At 43.0% G+C, this 23,979-nt stretch overlaps 1 protein-coding gene across 1 annotated transcript; it reads left to right on the top strand.

Annotated features, from left to right (window-relative positions):
• Positions 1-4,634: 4,634 nt before the first annotated feature.
• Positions 4,635-21,531, top strand: IRF8 (interferon regulatory factor 8). Its single transcript, XM_033156918.1, has 9 exons — positions 4,635-4,709; positions 10,143-10,317; positions 12,223-12,406; positions 15,143-15,231; positions 16,887-17,001; positions 17,476-17,523; positions 17,911-18,279; positions 18,986-19,101; positions 20,882-21,531. The coding sequence occupies exons 1-9, from the start codon at positions 4,702-4,704 to the stop codon at positions 21,056-21,058; spliced, it is 1,281 nt and encodes a 426-aa protein (XP_033012809.1). The 5' UTR covers positions 4,635-4,701; the 3' UTR covers positions 21,059-21,531.
• Positions 21,532-23,979: the final 2,448 nt, after the last annotated feature.

Raw genomic sequence — 23,979 nt, 5'->3', positions numbered from 1 at the left:
TGCTGTTAAATCCAGCTTTACATTCACCTATTTTGGTGGAGGAGGAGTAGAACTACGTGCTCTTTGCATTATTCCTTGGCCTGCATCTCCTTGGCCTTTAAAAATGGCAGCAAAATAAAGCTAAATAAATAAATAAACAAACAACAGCTGCTAGAAGACACTGCCAGTAACCTTCACTCCCCAAGAGAGTGACCCGCCAGAGCCAATTTGCGAAGCGATTGCAAATTCTGCTGTTAATCAAAGTGGCTTGGGGAGGAAGTTAGGCAAAAGCCCAGACAGTGTGTCTGGTTGCTCTGTAAATGGTGCAGGAAGCCACCAGTGAAACATGTGCATTAGAAAGAGAAGAGAGGCTGATTTTGGTAGGAATAGGAAGTTATAATAGATATGTGATAAGCAGAGATTACATTTACAATAGGTGTTACCGAGTGATAGAGGCTGTATAAGGATACACTGGTCAAACAGGAGCATTTTAAATTAAGATTTAAAATCCACCTCAGCTTTTGCCAACATGATGCCCACTAGATGGTCTGAACTCCTGCTGCCATCCTCCTGATGCCCACCAGATATTCTGGATTACAACTCCCATCAACCTACAACCTGATGCTATGCTGGCTAGGGCTGATGGGTGTTGTAGTTCAAAACATCTGCAAGGTTGCTCAAACTGCATTAGGTGTAATTTTCACACAGTACATATTCAGTCTTTTGATGGTGAATCCCCAAACTGGAAAGCCAGAGGTGAAAACTAAACAGATGCAATATAAATTTCTTTTGTTATAAGAAAAAAATACTGCTCCCTTTCCCTTATGGGGTATCTAAGAGCCCGTATAGGTTCTCTATTGGTAGGAGAAAATAACAGAGGCCAACCAGAGAATATTGAGAAGCAAAGCAGCTAGCAAGCATGATCTTTATTAAACTGTTGCAACAGGGTCTCCCACTCCTTCCACGCAGGGAGGAAAGAGAGGAACCCAGAACATTGGTGTGCAAGCTCTTATATAGATTTTTGAAATTGCCTACCCTGTAGCTCAAGACCACTGCCCAAAACATCATACATACATAGCAGAAAGAGGTGGTCCCCAGCAGAAATTTGAGTGTGTTGCTTCTCTCCTGTCTGCCAGGATACCTGATAATGCCTTATCTGACTACCTTTTCTGGGTAGCCTGGCCATTCCTTTGAGATGGTAAATACTTAGTTCCTGATTCTCTTATGCATATAGATAGTGTGCTGAGCTTAACAGATACTTGCCAGACTGTATATTCAGGGAGGTGTAAGCCCCTACATGGTGCTGGAGGAGACTCTTGAGAGTCCCATGGACTGCAAGAAGATCAAACCTATCCATTCTCAAAGAAATCAGCCCTGAGTACTCACTAGAAGGACAGATCCTGAAGTTGAGGCTCCAGTACTTTGGCCACCTCATGAGAAGAGAAGACTCCCTAGAAAAGACCCTGATGTTGGGAAAGATGGAGGGCACAAGGAGAAGGGGACGACAGAGGATGAGATGGTTGGACAGTGTTCTCGAAGCTACTAACATGAGTTTGGCCAAACTGCGAGAGGCAGTGAAGGATAGGTGGGCCTGGCGTGCTCTGGTCCATGGGGTCACGAAGAGTCGGACACGACTGAACGACTGAACAACAACAACAAAGCCCCTACAGTCCAAAGACAATTGGAAAGCTTTTCCCATTTCCTTCCTCCTTGCAGAGAAATATTTGAGGTCAATTTGGGAGAGTCAAAATGGCTTCGGGATTGTTCTCCTGTACTATTTCAGAGATGTGGTTTATATATATATATATAAGACCTTAGAATTCCTATAACATTTGAATAAATATAAAATCAAATCTGAGTGTGTTCCTCTTTTCCATGGAAAACCAAAGAACATGATCATGGTGTAACAACAGCTTTCCTGTTACAAAACAATGCAAAATGCTGTCTGCTCCAAGCTTGTAATAACAATCTTTCTAAGGACATGATCCTTAAAACATTTATTTGGACAGTCTCTACTGAAATCAGCAAGACAGGAATGTGGAACTGGTGGATCTCTAGATGTTGCTGGACTCCAGCTCCCATGATCTCTGGCCACTGACCATGTTGGCTTGGTCTGATGGGAGATACAGTACAATAACAGCTACAGGTGACCACATTACTTACCCCTGCCATTGGGTCTTTATCATCATTGGCGTGTCAGTGATCACAGTAACCCAGCCTTTTGGTTTCCAGGAACTGGAAAAACGTGTTGTGATGAATCAACTTCCAGGAAATAAGGAGAGAGTTTTGCTGAAGCCACAATGAATTGGACTGACTTCACTTCCTTGTGAAGATTTGTTTTCCCCAGCAACATAATTTGGAATAACCCTCTTATCTGGTTGCAGACAGTAGGTGTCACCATACACACGAAAAGAACCGAGCCTGACAATGGATTAAGTACAGTAATGATGATTAAAGAGTCAAGACTGCATGGAACGAGCTTTCTCAGATCCTTATGAAGATACTCCTGTGCCTCTGAATATAAAGGTGGCCCTATTATTAGATATCCTGTTACTCAACAGATGCTGAATCACTTCATTAGTGTTACAAATGTCAACTCCTGCACTAAGCACATAGAAAGCAGCCTTATACTGAGGCAGACCATTGGTTTGTTGAGCTCAGTTTTGTCCACACTGACTGGCAGTGGATGTCTAAGAGCTTCAGGCAGGAGACATTCCCAGCCCAGCCTAGAGATGCTGGGGATTGAACCTGGAACCTTCTGCATGCAAAGCATCTGTTCTACCACTGAACTACTGTCATTCCCTTGGCATTGTCAGGTTTATTTTCTCCTATATGCCTTTAGAGGGCATATTATATAAATTCACATAGTAAGAGGTCCATCAGTGACTATTAGTCAAGATGGTCATACAAAAACTCCAGAGCCAGAGGCTTCAGAGCACCAGTTGCTGGAGAGCAACAACATTCATGCCACCTGGTTATGGACTGGTTGGCAACTGTTGGAAGTGGGGTGCTGGGTGGACTTTGATCAGATCCAGCCAGGTAAGGGCATTAATAGGAATGTAGAGGACCCAGGCCATAAATTTGCACAAATGTAAAGAGATCTTATTGGAAAATTTAAGATGGCTGATGTCTCACCAGTACTGCAGTCTGCAGCAGGCTGAGCCCACCTTGTAAAGTTCTGCTATTGGGCTGCTTTCTATAGGCATTTGGTTGGCCACTGTGAGAACAGGATGCTGGCCTAGATGGTTCTTTGGCCAGACTTTTCCTTTGTTTTTTCCTAGAAGCCAGACTTTTCCTTTGTTCTTAAATGGCAGGGACTTTCTCATTCCAACTACTGGTTGCAGAGCAATACCTGGAATCCTGACATGCTGGAAGGGGCCCATAGGGTATATAGTGCCTGGTGGTTGGGCCAGCTCTTATTCTAACAGACTCAAGCTTTGGCCAAGGAACCCAAAAAGTAATGAATCTCACATCTGGGTAACACAGTGTGTTGTGTGGGTGGTTGGGGAGGCCACACAGCAGACTCCTGATACAGGTTATGGCAGGCATAGGCAAACTCCAGCCCTCCAGATGTTTGGGACTACAATTCCCATCATCTCTAGCTAACAGGACCAGCGGTTAGGGATGATGTGAATTGTAGTCCCAAACATCTGGAGGGCCGGAGTTTGCCTATGCCTGGGTTATGGCATCTCCAGGGATCAAGTAAGCTGGTGATGGAAAAGTTCTCTGCCTCAGACCTTGAAGGGCTGCAGGCACATGTGTTTTAAGTAGCACCTCAGGCTCTGGGTCTTTTGGGGGGTGCCTGTGTGCCTCAAACAGTTTGATAAAAACTCCCTCTTATCAGGCAGGTTTGCCTACCCATCCCTATCAAATGCTCGGGATTTCCCAGACTCCAGCTTCCAAAGAAAACTTGGCCTTCCTACGGAAATTCCCCCTCTCCACCTCCTGAAGGCTCAGCCAAAACCTCCCCTAGCCTCTCTTGGCCAATCAATCAGTCGTTCATCCAGGCTCAGCAGCTGCTAGATTATGCATCGAATCGGCCCAACCGCTGTCTAAAAAATACCATCATTTTAAATCAACGAGAAGGTTGCAAAAACAAAGGTGAGCGGAGGGGGGGGGGAGGAACCCTAGGGATGCCACTATCAAAATCTTTAAAAACAAACGAACGAACGAACGAACGAACGAACGAGCTAACTAACTAACTAACTAACTAACTAACTAACTAACTAACTAACTAACTAACTAAAGAGTGCGCACAGGCTGTCTGGAAATCCAGCCTGCACCCAAACTTTCGACACGTGGGCGCAGGGGGATTTTTAGAGGAGTCAGAATTAAGAGGCGCGCGGGCGGAGGAAAGAAAGTGAAAGGACAGGGGACAATGGAACGTTGACTTGGGAGTCGAATGTTGAGACGGGGGGATGGAACATTGGACTGGTACTCTCAAACGGACGAGAGAGAGAGAGAGAGAGAGAGCGAGCCGATTTCTCGGAAAAGAATGTAGTGAGAAGAAGGAACGCTGCACTGGCCCCTCCTGGTTGGCCAGTTCGCCTCCTCCTCTCTTCCCATTGGTTCAGAGACAGCCCCCCCCACCTCCGGAGGGAGGAAACTGCATATCCTCCAGGCTCTAATAGAAATAGATATACATATATATTGGCAGGGCGAGCTTGTTTCATCTTCCATGACCTGCTATCTAGCGTAGATAAAGATCAGCAACCGGCACAGATGTGGAGGTTAGTGCTCTGTGCGCCCAGGCGCACTTTCCTTTTGCTGGAGTTGCCGGCTACTTTATATTCTCGCAAAGCGAAAATAGCAATTTAGCCTAGGGGCTTCCAGACTACTAATAAGGGGCACAAAATTTTGCTTAGCTATTAGACCTTGCTAGACCTGAAGATTTTTGTTCTTAAACTGTGGGTCCGTTTGCCGCCCTGAGCTCTTTCGGGTGGAAGGGCGGGATATAAATGAAATAATCATAATAAATATTTGCCTCCTTGTGAAATGCGTTTATTTTTGCATCCTTCCCTATTTTTTCATATTTCTTATTCTTACCAACTTAGATTAGAATTATCCTTATTAATTATTATTTTTGCTATTAATATCATTAATGTTAATAATCTAGCTCTGAATAATATATATGCTTTAAGCCAATGCACGTTTCTTTGGTAGCAAGTCAAAGAACTATTGGAATGTAAGTAAATATTTCTACGTGTGCCTTGTGATCTTCAATAAATCTATGTATGAGAGCTTTGTGGAGTTTTGTTAACTGCTATCCAGATTGAGAGAGAAGTCTCAGGACAGAACAAAGTCAGTGTGGCTGAAGCCACTCTCCCGGCAGTAAATGTCATTGGACTTACGCCTGAGTAAACTTACTTAGCATTGTGCTGTTGCTTCTGAGAAAGGGTGCATAGGATTCCAAGTCTCTCACCTCTCCGTGTTGTGTGTTTATATTGTACCACTGTGTTTTGAGTGGAATTTAAAATAAATTGTGTCATGGGTTTAAAAAAAATCATGTTCTGTACTGGAAATTCAGAACAGATTCACACCTTGCTAACCCTATGCAAAACACATCACAAATAACTTGATTCCTATCAATATTAGGAAGTCGACTTTGTTGTACTTTTTCTAATGCCTGCTAAAAAAAACCTTGTTTAAGTAAGCCTACCCAGACATGTAATTTTATCACGTATGTTTTTTAAAACTGTTGGTTTTATCTATATTTTGATTATTATGTCTATTTGTTTTTTTTAAGGTCTGATGGTTTTATCAGTATATTCTTATGAATATTTTATATTTTTTTATGTAAAGTGCTTAGAGGTTTCCCAGATGAAGCAGTATTTAAATCTTGTTAAATAAAATGAGTAAATAAACTTAGGACACCCCTTTTCTGTATTAAGCCTGTTGTTGAACCCACTGTATGGGCTTCTTGTTGTTGTTGTTGTTGTTCAGTCGTTCAGTCGTGTCCGACTCTTCGTGACCCCATGGACCAGAGCACGCCAGGCACGCCTATCCTTCACTGCCTCCCGCAGTTTGGCCAAACTCATGTTAGTAGCTTCGAGAATACTGTCCAACCATCTCCTCCTTTGTCGTCCCCTTCTCCTTGTGCCCTCCATCTTTCCCAACATCAGGGTCTTTTCCAGGGAGTCTTCTCTTCTCATGAGGTGGCCAAAGTACTGGAGCCTCAACTTCAGGATCTGTCCTTCTAGTGAGCACTCAGGGCCGATTTCCTTGAGAATGGATAGGTTTGATCTTCTTGCAGTCCATGGGACTCTCAAGAGTCTCCTCCAGCACCATAATTCAAAAGCATCAATTCTTCGGCGATCAGCCTTCTTTATGGTCCAGCTCTCACTTCCGTACATTACTACTGGGAAAACCATAGCTTTAACTATACGGACCTTTGTTGGCAAGGTGATGTCTTTGCTTTTTAAGATGCTGTCTAGGTTTGTCATTGCTTTTCTCCCAAGAAGCAGGCGTCTTTTAATTTCGTGACTGCTGTCACCATCTGCAGTGATCATAGAACCCAAGAAAGTGATCATAGAACCCAAGAAAGTGAAATGCTTCTTATTCCCATGCAAGTGTGCGAAGGAGTGCACAAGTAGCCTTGGACTGTATAAAATGGGAAAAATAGACAAATAAGAATTATTAAAAGTGTGACATGCTTCATCTACTAAAACGTGCCTATATAAAAGATTGCCCAGTAACATGTACAATGAGTAATACAATCATTATAGCAGTTCTTCTTAGTTGGTTTAAAAGCAAAATGATCATAGAGAGTAATTCCTCTTTGTTTGACTTAGTAGATCTACTACTACTTTTCTGAGAGAATATTCAGGATTTCAGATTCTAAAATGAATTTTCAGTGTGGTATCTTGGTTTACAATTAAGTGTGGCTATGTGAAGCAGGCAGTAATTACAGAAGATGAGCCCTTCAAGATCAGACCAATGGGTGTAGGTACAGTAGGTACTAGTATACATGCAGAAGGTTCCATCTTCAACCCCTTCCATCTCCAGGTAGGGCTAGGAAAGATTCCCTGCTTGAAAGCCTAGAGCTTGTAGAGCTGTGGCCGGTTAGAAGAAGAAGAAGAGTTTGGATTTGATATCCCCCTTTATCACTACCTGAAGGAGTCTCAAAGCGGCTAACATTCTCCTTTCCCTTCCTCCCCCACAACAAACACTCTGTGAGGTGAGTGGGGCTGAGAGACTTCAAAGAAGTGTGACTAGCCCAAGGTCACCCAACAGCTGCATGTGGAGGAGCAGAGACGCAAACCTGGTTCACCAGATTACGAGTCTACCACTCTTAACTACTACACTACACTGGTTAGTGTAGACAGTAGTGAGCTAGAAGGCTAGAAAATTAATAATAATTAGAATAATACATTCATTATTTATTAGACATTTTAGTCACTTGTTACCTAAAAGGTTTCCGAGTGGCTTGCATTTAAAAAAATGCAAATAATGACTTGAAGTGGAATCCTTGTTTACAGACACTAGCCTTCGGCCTTCGTGTTTCTCATCTGTTGCAAATAACTCAAGATTACAGCTGCAATCCTGTGAATTTACAGGAAGAGTAGCTCAATTGGTGGAGTGTAAGACTTAATATCAGGGCCATTGGCAAAAGAATCCTGCATTGCCGAGGGTTGAACTAGGTCAGGCATAGGGAAACTCAGCCCTCCAGATGTTTCGAGACTACAATTCCCATCACCCCTGACCACTGGTCCTGTTAGCTAGGGATGATGGGAGTTCTAGTCCCAAAACATCTGGACGGCTGAGTTTGCCTATTCCTGGACTAGATGATCCTTGTGGTACCTTCCAACTCTACAATGCTACGCATACTTATTTGGGAGTAAATCGTATTGAACTGAGTAGGTAAGCATAGGATTGCATTGCACAATTAAGTGAGTTCCCTTCTGACAAGACAGTCATCTGGGGGCGTCTCCGTGACACAACTTTGCTAATTGAAACTTGCATTGCTTGACTTTTTCACCTCTCTTTTTAGTGCTCAGATTCTACTGGTCTGCCTTTCTATGTATCTAGCCATCTATATGCTGCCTGTTTCCAATAATAATAAATTAGCTGGAGATTTGGTCACAAAATATTTTTGTGTACATTATTTATCAAGGGAAATGTTTAATGCTTCTTGATTACAAAACAACTGCACACTACTTGGAACAGTTCCTAAGGTCTAGCCGTCCCAAATGCTAGAGCAGGGACAGCCAATGAGCTGCCCTCCAGATACTGAGGACTACAATACCCATCAGCCCCAAACAGCACGGGCAGTGGTTAGGGATTATGGGAGTTGCAGTCCACAGTATAGTCTGCTCCCTGGGGTAGAGCACGTCCAGAGGGAGGCAACTAGGATGGTGATGGGGTTTGGACCGCAAACCCTGTGAGGGATGGTTGAAAGAGTTGGCCATGTTACCTGGAGGAGGTAAGCTAAGGGGAGAGCTGACAGTTGACTACAGAAGATGGAACAGACCTATTCTAGATCCCGTGGGTGGAAATTGTAGGTAAGAAGGTTTCAGCTAGGAACAATTTTCTAATGGTAAGATCTTTTCAATAGTGGAAAATGCTGCCTCTTTTGCTGCAGGTATTTAAGCAGAGGCTGGATGGGCATCCTTCAGGAATGCTGTAGATTATTACACTAGGCTGTGGATTGGACTTGATGACCTTCAGGGGCCTTCTAGCTCTAAAATCCCCTGATTTTATGATTTCCTTGGATGAAGAGTTTTATCAAATTGCAGCTGTCTTTTTTTGTTGTTCCTGGTTCTCTCTATTTGTGTATACTGTATGTTTCCCACCATGGGGCATCAGGTGGCTTTTTTGGGCGGATGAGCAATTTAGGTCAGGAACTTGACATGAGGGAAGAATTGAATGTATTCATGCAGCACAATGGCCTCAATTTTGCTCCCCTCCCACTTTTAAGCTATTATTAAAAGCATAGGAGATTTTCTAAAGTCTTAGCTCCTTTGGTCCTTAAAGGGCAACATCATGTCTCTGACTTTTGGCCCAAAGCAGTTTATTACATATATTATTCTGTCTCCTTTAATGTCCTGCATGTTCAGTTTATGGACTGACCAGTGTTGGAAACATAGTGCCGGATTAAAAAGGACATTCTTCTGATCCAGGTTGGCCCATAAAATGTTAGTTGAAGAATAGCCAATGTGGTGCCACCAGATGTTGTTGGACTCCAACTTCCATCATTTCTGACCATTGGCTGTAATGGCTGGGGCTGATAGGAGTTGGAGTCTAACAACATCAGGAGAGTGCTATGTTGACTAGCCTTGCCTTAGTTCTTTTTGCTGCAAATTAACACTGTTTCCTCCTTGGGAATCTGTGTGCCAAGGGTTGGGTGGTGGGTGGGGAAATAGCTCGGTGGCAAAGTATCTTCTTTGCATGCAGAAGCTCTCAGGTTCAGTCCCCAGCATCTCCAGGTAGGATTGGAGATTGGCTGCCATCAGCCTTGAACAAGCAATACTGAGCTATACAGTATAAGGCAGCTTCCCATGCTCCTATCCACGTACCACATGTAAGGATGGGTATAGATATCAGTTGTTTGATATCTGTAGATGAACATTGTTCTATTGAAGACCTATTCAGAGCTTGAATTTGGTGCCTTCTGATAAACTAGTGGGGATTTAGATCTCATGTTTACTAAGTATGGCCAAACTCAAATTGGGCTGAACAAGATTTGGGGGGGGGGATTTTTTAGTCATAAATTTTACAATTGTTCGTTTCACACTGTTTTCCTGTTTAAAATATTGTCACTCTGCTCAGAGTCTGTAGGAAGGGCAGAATCAACATTTAAATGAGCAATCCAGCATTATTTTAATTACTTGTGCTTTACATTAAACTAGCATTATGTTACACCCCCCAGACTCTCCCTTTCATTCTCTGGTTTGCAACTTGATTACTTCCTCAGTCTCTTGCCTTCTTAGTTCTCAGACTTGCAACTACATCACTATTTTAGGACTTGATCAGTAGGAAAGCTCTACTGAAATGATTCAGACTTACTTCTGAGTAAACGTGCATAGTATGGGATGGGGTGTGTGTGTGTGTGCTGAAAATCTGGCCATGTTGGATTTCCATAGATGGCAAATGCAGCCGATGGTTAGATTGACCAATTGACTAGAGAGGTTCCTAATAAAAGCTCTTCAAATGCTTCCATTCAGGATGTGCGATCGAAACGGTGGAAGACGGCTCAGGCAGTGGCTGATTGAACAAATTGATAGCGGGATGTATTCTGGCCTGATCTGGGAGAATGATGAGAAAACCATGTTCCGTATCCCATGGAAACACGCAGGGAAGCAGGATTACAACCAGGAGGTGGATGCATCCATATTCAAGGTATGAATATGCCTTACATCAATGCTGCAAATGTCAAATCTGTTTATTTTCCTGAGTGTCTTAGTAGTTGAAATTTTCTATACCTTTATAAAAGAGAACAACAACTTTTCAAGTCACAACTCTCGAGGTTTCCGTAAGACTTTTGGAGGGTGCATTTTCACAAAATATTGAAGTCTGTAGGGGCTTGTCCTCTGAATTAAGAACATAGGAAGACCTCAGTTGGCTCAGACCATAGGCCCATCCAGTCTACCATTCTGTTCTCACAGGGCAAACCATATGCCCCTGGGAAGCCCACAAGTACAACAGCGCTCTCCCCACTTGTGATTCCCAGCAACTGTTACACAGAAACATGGCGCTTCTGATCTGACAGGGAATCATAGGATCGTAGAGTTGGAAGGAATCCTGAGGGTATGATAGCCATTTTCAAATATCTAAAGGGCTTTCACATGGAAGATGGAGCAATCTTGTTTTCTCCTGCTCCAGAGGGTAGGACCCAAACCAATGGCTTCGAGTTGTAAGACAGGAGATTCCAACTAAACTGCAGGAGGAACTTTCTGATGGTAAGAGCTATTTGACAGTGGAAAGGGCTTCCTCAGAAGGTGGTGGTGGGCTCTCCTTCATTGGAGGCTTTTAAGCAGAGGTTAGATGGCCACCTGTCATAGAGGCATTAGTTGAGATTCCTGCATTGCAGAGGGTTGGACTAGATAGCCATCATGGCCAGTAGCCATGGATACTTTTATCCTTCGTGAATTGGTCAAATCCCCCTTTAAAGCCATCCAAGGTGGTGCTCATCACTACCTTTAGTGGGAGCAAATTGTGCCATATGTGAAGAAGTCCTTCCTGTTGTCTGTCTTCCTGTATTCAGCTTCATTGGATGACTCTGGGTTCTAATATTACGAGAGAAGGAAAAACTTTCTCCAAAACATGCATAATTCTATGCACTTATATCATGTCCCGCCCCTACTACGAACTAAAAACTAACATTTTGAAGTTGCCCAAGCCTCTTGGTCACTTTGGTTACCCTTCCTTGGCTTATTCCCAGTGGTTTTTGTAGTCTTAAGTTTCTTTTAAAAACCACCTGATTAAAAACGGCTTCTTACTACACTTTACTGAAGCTTCGTTTATTTCAGATACCAGTAATTATTTTTACGCTTCCCTTCAAACTATAGCTTCCCCAAGGCAGTTTACATTACTATGAAAATATTCTGTTTTATTTAAAACAAATATTAAAATGTACAAATGTTTCATAATGAAACAGCCAGTTTAAAAATGCTCAAAATAATAAAAATCGGTAAGAACAAACTTTCTTAAAAACCCGAACCAAAGGAGCCAGTCATATAGATCTCAGAAGGGAACTCCATTGAAAGGTCCTATCTGTAGTGCCTGCTAGCCTAACTGATCTTAAAATGCAGAAACATGAGTAAGGCTTCCAAAGCTCATCTCATGCAGCTGGAGTAGCTTTTTCATAGAGAATGTGTGAAAGAATACATTTTTTCAAAGGAACATATTTTTTGTGTATTTATGTGCTGCATGGTACTCAATCTGTTAGCTGTGCAAATCATCCTATAGTGACACCTAGTGAGAGAGAAAAGCAATACAATACAGCTTTGCATACAATAGAAGGAAAAGTGCTCATACAATTTATATAGGATACCCATTTGAACTTTTAAAATAGAGAGACTGTGATGTAGACTTTAAATGATGAGGGGAAGCATAGAGAAGACATGAAATGGAATGGGAATGACATTTAATAAGACTGGAATGCCCACTGAGGCACTTGAATGGCAGGGATGATCTTGCTTAGAGATTGTTCTCAGTGAAAGTTCACTTATTTTTTCCTCTCCATTTGGAACCTCAGAAAGCAGTGGTACCTCTTTGTGAGAAACTTTCCTGCTTATCCTCTAGGCTTGGGCAGTCTTCAAAGGGAAATTCAAGGAAGGTGATAAAGCTGAACCAGCCACATGGAAGACAAGGTTACGCTGTGCCTTGAATAAGAGCCCCGACTTTGAGGAAGTGACTGACAGGTCACAACTGGACATCTCAGAGCCATATAAGGTCTACCGCATTGTTCCAGAGGAAGAACAGAAATGTAAGTGTATTGGAACCAAGCAGGATCTCATGGTGTAGCTCACAGTAGGTTCTGCTTCAGACCACAGGCAAGAGATGATTTCTTTAAAGACATAAACGAAGTTTCTTCATATCTATTGTAAAGCAAGCCCCAAATATCTATGTGTTGTGAACAAACTGAGGGGTTGTTCTCCAGGAGAAAATGAATTTTGGGAGGAAATACAGTGTGGGAACATGTGTGTGTGTGTGTTTTAAAACTGCTTTATATTTATTTTATAAAGAAAATGGAGATGTAAATTTCCTAATAAATAAATTTCTTCTCCTGATTCTATAGTTACTTAATCATCTTCATCGTAGAGCTTTGCAAACGGAAATATTATCTACCTGAATTCAAAAGTTGCAAACCACTTTGAAACTGAAGTAAAAGACTGATTGTGAGTTGAATGCGCCACAGGATTGTGTCTGCTGCCCCCCCTTACATGCATGCTATAACCTGCAGTAGAATCTGCTTGTGCACGAACTGTTTGCATGTAGGGATGCAGACTGTGTCTATTTACTGGTTCCCAGTTGCATGCAGAGTCTGTTCACATGTAGGCTCTCTTGGAAGTTATGAATGCATGCATGTGGTGCAGCTAGTGTGCATGATCTTGCTCCCCCTTGAACACACATCAACCACCAGTCCTTATGTGTAATGTGCTGCAGTTGCCATGACAGCTGGTCATTCATCAGTTATTCTGTCTAGGTAATATCCAAGAACAATGCATAAGAACATGGGAAAAGCTGCCTTATGCTGAGTCCATCTAGCTCAGTGTTGTCTACACTGATTGGCAGAGACTCTTCAGGGTTTCAGAAATTACATTCCCAGTCCTACCTGGAGATGTCAGAGATTGAACCTGTGACCTTCTGTATGCAAAGCAGGTTCTGTACCCCCAAAGTGGGAGATGGAGCTTGCTACACATCAGGATTTGATTTACACACAAGTAAAAGAAATTCATCAAGGTGCTTTTTTTCCTCTGATGGCGTCCACCACTCCCTTGACTGATGCAGCTTTCTTTGAAAACCACACCACATTACTATGTGTCTTGCATTCCGCGAAGTCTCCATTCGTATCAAATCCCAGTGTCAAAGTGCTGTGAGAAAGCTTTTACGGCACCTTTTCTTGTCAGCCTCGGCACCCACACCCCACTGCTCGGTTTTGCAAAGCCCCAGATGTCAAGGATACAGAGCAACAACTTCGCACATTTGCCTTTTGCCGGAGTAAAGCAGAGCTGTGCATTTGTGGTTACAGTAACAGAACACAGAACGTCTGTCTTTGAAATGTCCGGTATTACACGAGCCTCGCTCTGTTTTATTTTTATCTGTGGTTTTTGGTGTGTGGTGACTTTTCAAGCATACAAAATTGAGCTGTCAAGAAATCACCCGCCCCATAAGGCTGCAAGGCTTAATGCTCATGCAAACGGCTTGTAGTTTTTCTGGAAAACTGTCCATTGTCTACTAAGTCAGCTCACCTTTTTTGGTGGGCAATGTTGTGGCAAGGCATCCGGGCCCCTGCAGTGATCCGGTGTGAGGCCGCGTCACTGGTCCATTGTGGCCCCACTGGCCAATCAGTGCCAGTAGGGGGCGTGGCCGTGGGAAATTAAACCGTGGTGCGGCCCGCCCCCCCTCACCTATTCACCAGATCTCCCAACCTACCCACCCTCTTTTCTTGTTTTGCTCTGACATGACCTTGCTATGGACAAATGTCGGCTGCCATATTGTTGGGACCGGATAGGATTTTTTCCACTTGGCAAATTGGTTTTTGCCTACCTTGTAGCAATTGTCACAACCTTGTGAAGTTAGGCATTGGGTAAGCCTTTGTTTGGATGGAGGAGAGGTTGTAGCCTCTGCCTGCATCTCCTCATTAAGGGTATCCTGTTAAAGGGATCCGCAGGTGTGGATCCTGGCTGATGCCTGGATGTGGGCTAGGGCCATGCCACGACCCCAACGGGGACCCCTCGGGTTGCCCCTATTTGACGTAACTCAGGCATAGGCAAACTCGGCCTTCCAGATGTTTTGGGACTACAACTCCCATCATCCCTAGCTAACAGGGCCAGTGGTCAGGGATGGTGGGAGTTGTAGTCCCAAAACATCTGGAGGGCCGAGTTTGCCTATGCCTGACGTAAGTCATAGGGCTCCTCCTACTGGTGGTTTACCCTTAGTTGGACTCCCTGCAGGTGGGCGGGAGTCGAGATACAGCCTGGCTTCACCCAATGCCTAAGCCAGTGTTTTTCAACCACTGTTCCTGGTGTGCCGTGGGAAAAATTTGTTTATTTGATTCCTATTCAAGAGAATTACTTTATATATAGTCAATATAGGCACAGAGTTAATTTTTTTAACATTTTCTAATGGTGGTGTGCCTCGTGATTTTTTTCATGAAACAAGTGTGCCTTTGCCCAAAAAAGGTTGAAAAACACTGGCCTAAGCCAAACTGCTCACATCTGTAACCAATAAAGTTGTGACTTTTTTGAACCCATAAACCTAAATACTCATGTCTGTGTGTTTATTAGCCACTAGGGAACTATGGGTCACGGGGGTCTTGGCACGCAAACAACCTGGATCGCAGGGTATTGTCAAACAGTTTTCAGATTATTTGGAGTGGAAAGTAGGATGGCCGTTACTGAAATACCTAAAACCCTCTTGCAGAGGGTCAAACAGCATCCCAAAGTCGCCACTCTTTTAGAATAGTTTGTAATGGTAATTAAATTGTGTTTCTTCCCAGGCAAAATGGGGATGGGGAATGGGTGCGGCTTGAGTGAAGTAACGGAAATGGAGTGCAGTGCTTCTGCAATAGATGACTTGATGAAAGAGGTAATTAACACCCCCTTTACACATGCTAATATATCACTTTATTTCTTCATACTTTCTTTTTTTTTTGAAGGGTCAAATGTACAGTATATGTATTTTTGTATGCATTAGTTGGCATTACAAAAAGTGTGAATTTCAAAGGATGGCTGTGCTTCAGTTAATGTATTGCTTTGGAAAGTGCAGATTTTGTAAGTTCACATTTAAATGTGAAATGAATCAAATTTCTCCTCTGTCCCTCTCCACACATGCTCATTCCTTGCACACCTTTGCCCTCGAGTGTCCAGGCTGTATGGCTGAGGAGGGCTTATGTGTATTGCCATACCGGGACTGGGATGATGGTGTTAAATTCCCTTCATTCCATCCCCATTCACTCCACCCAGAACAAAATTTACTGTACCATTTCAAATTTTCATTTGTTTTATTTATTTAGAAAGCTTCATATATTGTTTAATTAAAAACAAACAAACCTGTAAGCTGTTTACATAAATAAGTTAATAAAATATTCATTTTTTTAAAATAGCAAATAAATACATTAAATATATGGTGGATGAAGTAATCAGAATATAAATGAAAGGAAAAGTTTTCAAAACAAATACACTTAATAAAATCAAAAGTGTTTGTAGGCTTGCCTATACAAAAAAGCCTTAGCAGGCAAAGAAAGTAAGACAATAAAGGGGCCTTCCTAACATCAATAGGCTGGGAGTTCCTAGGAATAGCTGCTGCCACATTACAATATTGATTTCTTGCCAGTGCAGATCAAACATTGTAAATGTGCAAGTTCTGCAGATTGAAATGTGCGCTTATTGGGTAGCTATAGCATTCTATTAAGCATGAAATGGGAACTATGGTTAATGGACTCCAAACAAGGCCAGAATTTGGAAGCCACCTTTAAAACACAGTTTGGCCCTTCTTCTTCTTCTTCTTCTTCTTCTTCTTCTTCTTCTTCTTCTTCTTCTTCTTCTTCTTCTTCTTCTTCTTCTTCTTCTTTGCTTATGAAATGATGCAGAAGTAAGGAAGGGCTTTAAGTCAGCGGCAGAGCCATCTGCATTGCACGTAGAGAAGCTTTCATGTTCAGTCCCCAGGACCCCCAGATAGGGCTGGAAACTCTGGTGAGTGGCTGCCAGTCAGTGTAGGCAATGTTGAGCTAGGTGGACCGATGCTCTGATTCAGTATAAGGCAGCTTCCTATGTTCTCACAGTAAAGAACTGCAGAAAAGCAGTTCTTCAGATGTAATGGGGAAGTTGGGCCCTGGAGATAATCCACTTATTGCACAGGGGAACACGCAGCCTTTGTGGGATACGAAATCCTTCCCCCATCTGGCATTTGGATTGTGTGCAAACCACAGTTTCACAACTGTCAAGCTGCAATTTGATTTGTGTGTGTTGTCTTACCTTAGGGGTGGTTTAAAAATTACTGAAACATAGAATGTGTGTGTGTGTGTGTGTGTGTGTGTGTGTGTGTGTGTTTGTATCTACTAGGTCTTTATAAGTATTACTCTTTATTTCTGGAGCGGCTCTTGGGAGACATTTTGTCATACAAAGCAGCAGAATAACTTTCAGGAGCATCACTGCTTTCAGGTTCCATATACAGTACTTATAATGTTAACATTGCCATTTCAATTGTCATCTCTCCCCCCCCCCCGCCTATAAACTTTCCAGCCCCCCTCTGCCGTGGATGAATACCTTGGCACAATTAAACGAAGCCCTTCACCGCTTCAGGAGAGTGGAAGAAATCCACCAATACCCGACTGGTGGACTCAGCAGTCAAGTCCTGGTAAGGCACTGTTATGTTTTCAGAAAGTCAAGATGCTCACATTATTGATACAGTAAACACCAGCACATGTATCTTAAGTTACAGGCAAAAGCTAAACATATAAGCTCTTCAGGTGTCCACGTGAAATTCATGTCTATATGAATACGTTCCAGTGTAGCCAGGAAAGTGAGGTCCTCAGATCATTCAGTAATAGGTAGTGGGTATTTACCCTTCCAGACTGAAAGTATAAATCTCTTAGCAACCATAAGGGCTCACAAAGTCTACTTTTGTCCTACCATTTGTACTACAGAAATACTTTTATAAATATAAATATATAAGCCATCTTGTTTAGGCAGGCACTGGTTTTAGTGGGCAAATAAGTATTTATCCAATGCTTCTGTTTTAGCTGCTGTTTCTGTTTTGCTTATAATGTAATAATTTTTTAAAAATAAAATAAAATAAATACATGTAACTTTTCTTTTTTTAAACCCACAGCTTTGCCACTGATGAGTGGGTTCACCGGCTATGAAGCAGTTCATTCAGGTATGGCGACTCTTCAGCTTCCTCCCTCAGTTAACATCTGGTACAGTTAGCCTTCATTTCATTTTGTTTTCAACCAAAGTCTATTTTTTTGGGGGGGGGATGTTAAAGATACCAAGAACTCCTGCTTCCCCACCCCCAGTAAAAGCAGCCCATGGTGACAGGCCCCTGTCAGAGCCACTATAACTTTGTAGCTGAAACCCCTTTTTCTTTCATGTTGTGTCTTTTAAACCAGGGGACAGGCACTGTGTTACCACAGATATTTGTGAGCCACTTTAGGAACTATTTTCTTTTGCCAAAGAGCAATATTAACAATGCTTTATATAAATAAGTAAATAAATTGGCCACATACAACCCCTTGATGGATAGTTGCCACATATCTCTTCACAGGCTATTCCCAGATGGTGATCAGCTTCTACTATGGCGGGAAGCTGGTGGGAAACACGACAACCTCTCGCCCCGAAGGTTGCCGGATCTCCCTTGGAGAGCTGCCTTATGCCTTGGAAAGCTTTGATCATGTGCGGTTCCCATCGGCGGACGTGATCCCAAACGAACGGCAGAGACAGATCACCAAAAAGCTCTTTGGGCACCTGGAGAGGGGTGTCCTTCTGCAGTCCAACAAGCAGGGCATTTTCATCAAAAGGCTGAGCCAGGGCCGGGTCTTCTGGAGCGGGAACACCATGATCTACAAGGACCGCCCCAACAAGCTTGACCGAGACGAGGTGGTCAAGATATTTGACACCAACCACTTTCTCAGAGGTACGGATGGGGGATGAATCCGATTCATTTCATGTGTAAAGACGAATCTACCTAATACCCAATAATGCAGGTGTGATTCTGCATCCTGCATAAATTATGTGTAGGTTCAAAATTTGCACAGAATTGCAATTTGTTTTGTCCCTTCTCTCCATGGGGAAGAGGGGAAAAAGATTTTGTCTAAGTCCTGAGTATTCTGTTCTTCACCCCCATCTTTTGAGGTTTCAGCAGGCATTGCCACACACAAACTTAAAATATTTTTTGCACTCTTACGGGCTAGAAACTTGTTTCATTTTTAAACAACAATAATGAAAAGCTGGGATTCTTAGAATTCTCCTCCCCAATGCATCTCTGAATATGTTTTGGGAATTCCCCAACCATGTGGAGCAAATTTAGGGGGCACATGGTGAGAGAAGAGGGAGGGGAAGTTCCACTGCGGAACTGTTTAGTAGGATGCTGTCCAAGATTATTATTATTTTTTTTAAAAAAGTAAGGACAGCCTTCACTGAATTGTATTTTTGAGTATCATAGAATCATTCATGCTTCTACAGAGACAACAAACCTCTGTACACACATAACATTCCCTTGTTCAGCATTCCAAGTACCTCTGTCTCCATTTCGTTACAGACCTACCTGCAGTTGGGCTCCCAGACACAGAGACAAATGACTTCTGCCTCTAATTAAAACATTTGCCATTTTCTTCTTCTAGAACTTCAGCAGTATTACAACAATCAAGGCCGCTTCCCAAACAGCAAAGTTCTTCTATGTTTCGGGGAGGAGTTTCCAGATGCTACCCCTTTACGCTACAAGCTGATCCTTGTTGAGGCAAGTATTATAGCCTGCCTTGGTGTCAGTCGTTTATATTATCTCTGTGCCCCTGAGTTCTTCTCTGACTTGAGTTCTCTCATTTATAGTGCAAGATGATCTTGTGACTTCCCAGTGTTAAATTCAGGGAAGTTCCTCCTTTCCCACCCACAGTTTAGCATCAACAATCAAGTGCAGCACATTTCTTTTCTGTTTTTAAAGCAGGCAACCAAGGTACTAGTCCTCATGTTTTGGGGAAAATGTTTTAAAATGTGCTTTATGCTCAGGGTTGCCTGATTTTGGTGTCAGTAAGGCATTCTGTTCCCCCAAGTTTGGCAAGTGAACCTGAGGTGGCCCTCCCCTTCCCTTTATGCAGGTAGGCCCCTTCACAGAGAGAGCTGTCTGCTCTTTAGATGGCTTGGTGTGCCAAAACATTTATTTGATAGCATTGACATGCTAAGCTGCTGTCTACAGAGAACACAGAAGAGTCATGTTCCCTGCCATTAAGGCTTGAAAGTCTACATACGAGCAAGGCCAGGAAAAGGGGAGAGAGGATTTTTATGGAAGAAGTCTTTCCAGGCATGGTCTGCGCTTCATAGCTCTGTGTCCAAGCATCCTTTTTTCTTTGCACTCCAGACCCACCAAAACCTGCTGGGTGGAAAAACCACACTCAGACACAGAACTTTTAAGTGCAGCCTGGAAAGGGTGTGGATAAGGATGGATAAGCCGTGTATTCACAAGGAGGTTTCTCTCATCATAATCATCATCTTATAGACAAGGCAGATAGATACAACCTCACACTTGACAGCCTCTTTCAAGTATTTCCTCTATCAAGTATTGCAACAAAAAAGAGAGAGACTACAGTAAGCCTGCAACTTACGCACATTTAACTTGTGCATGGTCAGTTTTTTTGTACTTGGCATTTTTAAAATTAAAAAACAGCAACAACTATAAAGGGGGTGGGCGCCCAGAAAAAAAAGACGTTGGCAATCCCGCCTGCCATTGCATCCAGTGTGTTTTGACTGTACATGATTTTGGCTTTAGGTGCAATCCCTGGAACATAACCCCAGCGTAAATTGAGGGCTTAGTGTACAGAATTGCTTATCCCGTAAGAAGAAGAATATTTGTGAGAAAGAGAGAAGAGTAGGACTAGCACTGAATATTAACCCAGGTTGCCAGTTTTGTTTCCTGGCCAAATTCAGGATGCTCTCGTTAGTGTTCACAGCCCTAAATGACTCCAGCCCCAAATACCTGAAAGACTGACTCAAGCCCCAAATACCGGAAAAACTGCCTCCTTCCCTTCAGACCACCTTGAGCACCAAGATCAGCAGACAGGTTCCTCTTGGTAGTTCTCTGCCCTCAGAGGCTTGGGGTGGTGGCAGCAGTCCAGGAGGACACATTCTCTGTGGCAGCCTGTAAGCTGTAGAACTCCCCACAGACGTACATCTCACACCTTCCTTATACACTTTCTGGCGATTGCTGAAGGCACACCTCTTTGCACGGGCTTTTGACACTTGAGATGTATATTTTTAAGACGTGCCTTATTTATGTAATTGCAAGTTGTTTTAAACTGCTTTTAATATTTTGTTGTCGTGTTGTGTTTTAATGTTGTAAGCCGCCTTGGGTCCTTATGGTGAAGGGCAGGATAGTAATAGTGATGATGATGATGATGATGATGATGATGATGATGATAATAATAATAATAGTATCCACAATTGAGTAGGACCATTCTGCTGCACATTCAATCCTTCAAAGGTACCACTGCTCAAAATAAGGATTTCTGATCTTCTCCCAACTTTAGATTGAGCAGCTGACTATTCGTCAGTTGGTGGAGGAAGCTGGGAAGAGCGACAGCAACTCTTTGATCCACCCGATAAGTGAGGAGCTGCATTATGACCAGATATATAGGAATTTCCAAGATTCTTGTGGACCACACCAAAGACCCATTTTCCGAGAAAACCAGCAAATCACTGTTTGAGAGAATCCTGGGCAAAACATTTGTTTTTTAAGGGTTCAGTTTAGATCTATTTTTGTATCACCATCATCCATTTAATTTTTCCTTTGGGGAACATTGTTCTGGGTTTTTTCATGTAGGTGTGTGTGTGTGTGTGTGTGTGTGTGTGTGTGTGTGAGAGAGAGAGAGAGAGAGAGAGAGAGAGAGAGAGAGACAGTTTGTGACATCTTGTTTCCCCATATGGAATTTGACATAAAAAAGGAAACAATTAAACATTCCTTTGGGCTTCTCAGCACTATAACATACATACAAAGTAGCTTTAAAACCAGTACAATACTGGGGTATTGCTGGATGGCTTGGTTTTTGAAAGGAAAAAAGTGGGGTTGTGTTTCAGCAGCTTTGATCCCAAAAAGAAACACACCATGTTGATTCATTGGCCTCAGAACAGAGAGGGACATATGTAGGGCTGTTTTGCTGTCTGGGTAATGCGTTTCTTGAAGAGGGGTGACGCAAGCTCCAACCACTGTATTCCCCCCCCCCCTTTTTTAGTATAAATGTCTGCATTTAGGGGAATATGGAAGTGTCCCCAAGAAACATATCTCCTTGTGTTGTTCAGTACTGGGCATATAGATGGAGCTTCTGTGTGTGTGTTCAGTGTACCTGGAATGTAAACAATATAGATAGATAGATGATAGATGAAGACAGATAGATAAATGATAGATAGATTATTGACGCATGCATGCACGCACGTGCACGCACACACACACACTGCAAGCCCCAGTGAATGAGAGACACTTCAACTGCAGAGAAGGGCTTATATGAGCTTTGTAGAAAGGGACTCAAAGGGGCTGATTCACATGTGCGTGTCAAGTCATCTGATTTCTGTGCACTCAATCACTGGCAGCTAAGCATGTGAGCAGAGTCCACTGAAAAGTCTAAGGGTGATGTGAAAATGTTATTGGTGGTGATCTCCAATAGCTTGTTCCCATGCACTGGCGGAGGAAGGGGGTGCGGTCCGCCCTGGGTGTCATCCCTGAAGGGTGTTGACATCACATTGCTATGCCGCCCCCACAGGACACTCATCCCACCCCCGCGGGCGGCTAGCCCTGCCCCCGGGTGCACAGGTAATTCCTTGATGTTGCGGTCATCAAGTGATAAATATGCATGTGTGAACCTAGGTTGGTTCCCCTGCTCCCAAGACGTCCATCTTTAGCTGTCTTGTGGCTGCTTTGCAATCTTTATATTTTCAATATATCCTGGTGAAAATTCTGTGATGACTTTGTTGACCAAGTGGCTTCTTACTTATGCTATTAAGAAACCACACCTAGCTATACATTTTTGCATCTATGTAATATATTCCTGCAAAGTTTTATTTTAGCTCATATTGCGTAGTTGTTTTTTTGCGGTGGAGGGGAAGGGTAGATTAAAATGCTAAGTCATTTGAGAACTAAACAGAATGCTGAACATATGAAACTTGTCTTATATGGAGTCAGACCATTGGTCTAGCTAGCTCAGTATTGTCTACACTGACTGGCAGCAGATCTCCTGACAGGAGGTCTTCTTCCAGCCCTGCCTGGAGATGATGGGGGATTGAATCTGGAACCTTTTGCATACAAAGCAGATACTCTAAAACTGAGTTGTGGTTCTTCCTGATTTTGTTTTATTCTTAAATAGTAACGTGTACCCCTCACCCCTATTAAGCTATGTTAACTATGAAGGGTTTCTCAGTAAACAAAATATCCCAAGAGCGAAATGTGAACATCTCTACTTGGTGAGACCAAGTACCCTAGCTCAAAAGGGCAAGTGATAGATACTTCAGAGCAGAGTTTGAGGACCAACCAAAGGGTCCCAGAATCAGAAGCTATGTAAATATCTGTTTATAGAGCTACATCAGCCTGGGCTCTTAAGGAGCTATAAGCACACATGCGCTTCAGAGATCCCTTGTGATTGCGAGCACACAGCTCTCCCATCCATTTCAGTGGAGGGAGCAGTTTCGTGTGTGCCAAGAGGTGAATGGGTGAGCACTGCAACTCATTTGTGCACATGGCTGTGTGGATTGGGCAATCTCTGTGTTTATGCCATGGTTGCAGCAGGAGGAAGGGGGTAAATCACTGTGTTACTTCTTGGTACATCAGGGGTGTGACACAATCACTGGGAGGGGGAGAGGAGAAGGAATTAATTGCTGCTTTTCTAGAGAGTCGCATGCCTCGCTCTGAGCAAACCCCTGAGAGAGCTGACCTTTGAGAGATGCACAAGAATCTTTCCTCGGAGGTGGTAGTTGTGACCTCCCCCCCCCGCATTGTAAATTGGGAAGAGGAATGTGCAGTAATCCCAGGGGAGGGACACACTTTAGAGTATTGTGAAAACAATGGTTGAAATCCAAAGATCATTGAGGGACAACATTCATGTGTGCTAAAGCATGTGTTCAGTGTTTGTACAGGTTAGGAGTGTGTACAAGCTATCATTAATACAGACCCAGCCTGTGTGTGTGTGTGTGTGTGTGTGTGTGTGAGAGAGAGAGAGAGAGAGAGAGAGAGAGAGCAGTCATGCAGATGCATTCATTGTTTGAAAAGGGGCATTATGTGCATTTTGCTGTCAGCTTAAAACCAAAGTGATTGCTTTGATCCTGTGCTACCAAGGTTGCATGATGGAGCACCCACATGGAGCTCCTACCTTGTGCAAAGTCTTGTCCACTGAGGGCAGAAGTGAGCAGGGAAGCTTGCACTCAAAAGTGTGTGACTATGCACCACTGAGAACAGACACAGGACTTTGAATCAGTCTGAATGTCTCCATCTATAGTAGGCAAAGTATTTATTGTAATTGCTTGTTTTGAAATGTTTTGTGATTGTGTACCAAAGGTACCCGCCAATAAATATCTATCTTTCGTAACCTCTTGTGTCTGCTTTCAAATGGGTAAATAAATTTAGTCTCACCTGATTATGCTT

The sequence above is a fragment of the Lacerta agilis genome, chromosome 8, assembly GCF_009819535.1.
Source record: "Lacerta agilis isolate rLacAgi1 chromosome 8, rLacAgi1.pri, whole genome shotgun sequence".
Taxonomy (NCBI): Eukaryota; Metazoa; Chordata; class Lepidosauria; order Squamata; family Lacertidae; genus Lacerta; species Lacerta agilis.
The sequence above is the reverse complement of the archived record's forward strand: the minus strand, read 5'-3'. Positions and strand labels throughout refer to the sequence as shown.

What these genes read in the sequence shown, in the direction of transcription:
- IRF8 (XM_033156918.1), top strand. An exon ending in TGGATGCATCCATATTCAAG is followed by an intron (nt 10,318 to 12,222) that starts GTATGAATATGC and finishes CTTATCCTCTAG; the next exon opens with GCTTGGGCAGTCTTCAAAGG. An exon ending in CTATGAAGCAGTTCATTCAG is followed by an intron (nt 17,524 to 17,910) that starts GTATGGCGACTC and finishes ATCTCTTCACAG; the next exon opens with GCTATTCCCAGATGGTGATC.